Source organism: Rhipicephalus sanguineus, chromosome 1, assembly GCF_013339695.2.
Source record: "Rhipicephalus sanguineus isolate Rsan-2018 chromosome 1, BIME_Rsan_1.4, whole genome shotgun sequence".
Classification (NCBI taxonomy): Eukaryota; Metazoa; Arthropoda; class Arachnida; order Ixodida; family Ixodidae; genus Rhipicephalus; species Rhipicephalus sanguineus.
This window is the reverse complement of record NC_051176.1, coordinates 28328399-28332574: the sequence shown is the minus strand read 5'-3', so window position 1 is coordinate 28332574 and position 4176 is coordinate 28328399. Positions and strand designations below refer to the sequence as shown.

General features: G+C 52.4%; 1 protein-coding gene across 1 annotated transcript; it reads left to right on the top strand.

The window, feature by feature from the left end:
- Positions 1 to 1216: 1216 nt before the first annotated feature.
- LOC125757043 (uncharacterized) lies at positions 1217 to 3465 on the top strand. Its single transcript, XM_049412125.1, has 2 exons — positions 1217 to 2111; positions 3458 to 3465. Exons 1-2 carry the CDS (start codon positions 1325 to 1327, stop codon positions 3463 to 3465), a joined length of 795 nt encoding a protein of 264 aa, XP_049268082.1. The 5' UTR covers positions 1217 to 1324.
- Positions 3466 to 4176: the final 711 nt, after the last annotated feature.

Genomic DNA, 4176 nt, shown 5'->3' with positions numbered 1-4176 from the left:
GGCATGGGAGGGTGTCAAGAATGACAAGGTCAAGAAAAGAAGTAGAGGAAGAAGATATTTTGAACAGATAATTTCAAGGCTGGAGTGAAAAAAAGTCACTGTTTCGCCGCAAGGGCGAAGCAATGAATGCGATAGCAAGAAAAGCGGCCAGCGATGGACGCGCTGCTACTCTGCAAAAATATCTGCTCCCCTGCAGCAACTACCGCGCGAGCAGACAGCGGAAGGGCAAGGTTCTCCCTGCGCAAATATTAGAAGCGAGCGAGCTGGCCGACGACTTTTAAATGCTCCCGTTGCGCTCCTCGCGCCATCTCGCTGGTAATGAAGAAACGCTTTGAGTCCTGCCAGCGGCAAAGGGTGTGTATATAACGATCGCCGTTAGCTAGCTAACGGATCTGCGTTTCGTGGCGTAGTGGTTAGCGCAAAGCGCTGCGGAGAGAGAGGTCGCTGGTTCGATTCCGCGCCTCAGAAGCATTTTTCTGATTTTTTTTCTTTGGGACTTTTACATATATATACACACTTATACATATACGGTGCATGACGGCGGCGGCAAAAACCAGCCGAGGCTGCCCATATAATTGCTATCGCAATAAAAAAACGGAAGACGAGAAAAGAGCGCGCGGGGACGCCAGATGGGAACAAGGGGCGCGCGCAGTGAAGAACGTGTGAGCCTGGACACAGCGTTCGAGGGGCCGTCAGCTGTGTAAGTTCTGGCTGGGCCTCGCCCCAGGTTCCCGCCCGAGCACCTGCCTCGGCGAGCAGCTCACGGAACCACCACTGACCCTGGGCTGCACTGTATCCCGCCTGAGCACCTGCCTCGGAGCAACTAACGGAACTAACTGAGCGTTGGCCGAGTTGGTATTGCGTTCCGGATTACATTTTGCGCAAAAAAAGCTCCTGATCTCGTGGTTATTCCCTTCGTGTTCGTGTTTTTTTTGCGCAAAATGCAATCCGGTAACGGAACGGCCGCTGCAGTGGTTCCTTCAACATTTATGTTGTGTTATCGAGTTTGTGCATCGTGGTGCTGACGCAGACGCGCTTCGCTATCAGCGGTGACCAGGACTCGGACTGTTGGGCTTCATGACGTCAACGCTCGGTGTGATAGTGGCTCGAGCATGTATATAAGCAACCGCCCCTTTTTCCTTCCTGGTTGTTAGACAGTTGGTTGTGTGACTGAATAAACATGTGTTGCACTTAGCCATCGTGTGCTGCCTGCCGGTCTCGCCCCTGGTTAGACGAAGATATAATAGTGGCGACGAGGGTGGGACCCTGGTGAATCCGCACGGCCGACAGACGCCAGGCACTTTTGGGAGCGGAAGACTTCAACATGGCAGCGGCTGGCAAGTTCGAACCCTTCCTCGAGGACGGAGACGAGGATTTCGAATCGTACATCGAGCGGTTCGAGCACTTCCTTCGGGCGACCCAGGTGAGCGACGACCTCAAGGTTTCGGTGTTGGTTACCGCTATTGGGAAGAAAACCTATCGCACGCTTAAAAATCTACTAGCTCCCGCGAAGCCCGAGGAGAAAGAATATGCGCAACTAATTCAAGCCCTCAAGAAGCATTATGCTCCGGAACCCATGGTCATAGCGGAACGCTTCAGATTCAACCGCCGGTTTCAGCAGGACACAGAACCGGTGGCGGGCTTTGCTTTGGAATTGAAGAGTTTGGCTGCCTCCTGCAATTTCGGGGCACTTTTGGATGAAGCTTTGCGGGACCGTTTCGTTGCCGGGCTGAAAGACGAGACAACGCAAGCAGAGCTTCTGAAGAGGGCCACACTGACGTTTGCAGAGGCGTGCGAACTAGCCCGAAGTATTGAACTAGCCCGTTCCGAGACGAAGAAATTCCAGCCGGAGGGGCAAGAACTGGGTGTCCACGCCGTACAACGACAAGCTCTGAGTTCAAGGTCGGGACAGCCGCGTGGAGACTACATGGAACCCAGACCAGCGAAAGAAACAACCGGTTGGGCTTGCTACCGCTGCGGAGCCACCTCCCACACCGACGAAAGGTGCCCGTTCAGGAAATACCGCTGCCGCGTCTGCAAACGAGTGGGCCACTTGGCAAGAGCGTGCCGATCGTCCGCCAGCACAGCACACTATGCGGAGGACAGTAGTGGTGAGGACAATATTTTGCTACAGAATGTATTTTCGTGTAACGAGAGTGTCCGAAACTATACTGTAAACGTACGGGTCGGGGGTCGTAATGTGCCGATGCAGATAGATACGGGCGCGTCTGTTTCTATCGTCCCCGAGACTCTCTATCAGCGACACTGGGCCGGGCGACCGTTGTTGCCGTGTAGCATAAAGCTAAAAGCCTATGGGGGAACGCCGTTAACGGTTCTGGGCAAGCTGATGATGCCGGTAGAGCACAACAACCAGACAGCGACGCTGCCTCTGATCGTTGTCCGTACGTTGCAAAAGAGTGAGACTGCGTTGCTAGGGCGAGACTGGTTGGAATCTCTTAAATTGGATTGGTTGAGTGTGGATGGGGTGGGGATCGATCGAGTAGCTAGCTTGCTTGAAAGGTTCTCGGAAGTGTTTGAACCAGAGCTCGGACAGATAACGGATTGTCAAGTAAGCTTGTTGCTGAAGGAGGGCACAACACCGGTCTTTTGTAAACCTCGACCGGTGCCCTTCGCACTCCGAGATCCCGTTTCCCAACAATTGAGGGCCTGGCAGAACGCAGGGGTGATTGTTCCCGTCCTAAAAAGCGACTGGGCCACGCCGCTGGTGGTGGTTCCAAAAGGAGACAACACGGTCAGGATTTGCGGAGACTACAGAATGACGGTGAATCCCTGCTTGCGCACCGATCATTATCCGCTGCCAGTCATGGAAGATTTGTTTTGTAGCCTTGCATGGGTGCAAATATTTCACTGTGCTTGACCTTTCAACCGCGTATCAGCAGCTGCAGTTGCACCCTGACTCGCAGTCTTTGCTCACGATAAATACGCACATGGGGCTGTTTAAGTTTACGCGCCTACCGTATGGGATAACCAGTGCACCCTCGATATTCCAGGCAGTCATGGACGATGTTCTAGGAGGCCTAGATAAAGTCGTCTGCTACCTGGATGATGTGTTGATTGCCGGGGAAAGTTTTGAGGAGTGTTGGGAAAAGGTGGAAAGCGTGCTGACAAGGTTCAAGAAACGAGGCATTAAATTGCGCAAAGAAAAGTGCAAGTTTTTCGAAACATCGGTGGCGTATCTGGGTCACGTGCTGGACGCAAATGGCATTCGGCCATCCGATGATAAGGTGCGCGCTATCAAAGACGCGCCGACACCCAAGAACAAACAGGAGCTTCGAGCATATTTGGGCATGCTCAATTTTTATGGCAAATTCGTTCCGAACATGTCAGCAGAGCTGAAACCATTGTATGAGTTGTTGGGCGAAAATGTTAAGTGGCAATGGACGGACAGGGTGGCGGATACCTTTAAGAGATCTAAGGATTGGCTTATGCATCCCAGAGTACTAGCATACTACAATCCGGATCAGGAACTTGGTATGGTGTGCGACGCCTCGGCATATGGACTAGGGGCGATCTTATTTCATAAAATCGCGGGGGTCGAAAGACCGATAGCGTTCGCATCGAGGACACTAAGTCAGGCAGAGCAGGGCTACGCCCACCTGGAGAAAGAGGCTCTTGCAGTTATTTTCGGTCTAAAGAAGTTCCACAAATTTTTGTTTGGTCGAAAATTTTCCGTTTATTCAGATCACCAGCCCTTTGTTGGAATTTTCGGGCATGGCAAGCCAATCCCTACAATGGCAGCAGCACGGATACAGCGGTGGGCTTTAATTCTTGCAGCGTATGACTACCGATGGGTCTACCGAAAGGCAAGCGAAATCCAAAATGCCGATGCCCTTTCACGGCTACCGCTCCGAGACAAAGCAGAGGAGTCGGAGGGCGTTTATTTCTTTTCGGTGCTAGACGAGGCTCCATTGTCGGCAAGGGAAATTAGATCGGAAACGCGTAAAGATCGATTGCTGTCGAAAGTGTTGTTTTTTTACGCAGAACGGGTGGCCTGCGCATGTGTCGGACGACGATCTTTCACCATACTTCGTTCGCCGTAACGAACTGTCGGTAGACCAAGAGTGCGTAACATGGGGCAATCGCGTGGTTATACCAGCTTCGTTGCGACAGAAGGTTCTAGAAATGCTGCACGAAGGTCACCAAGGGATGACTCGA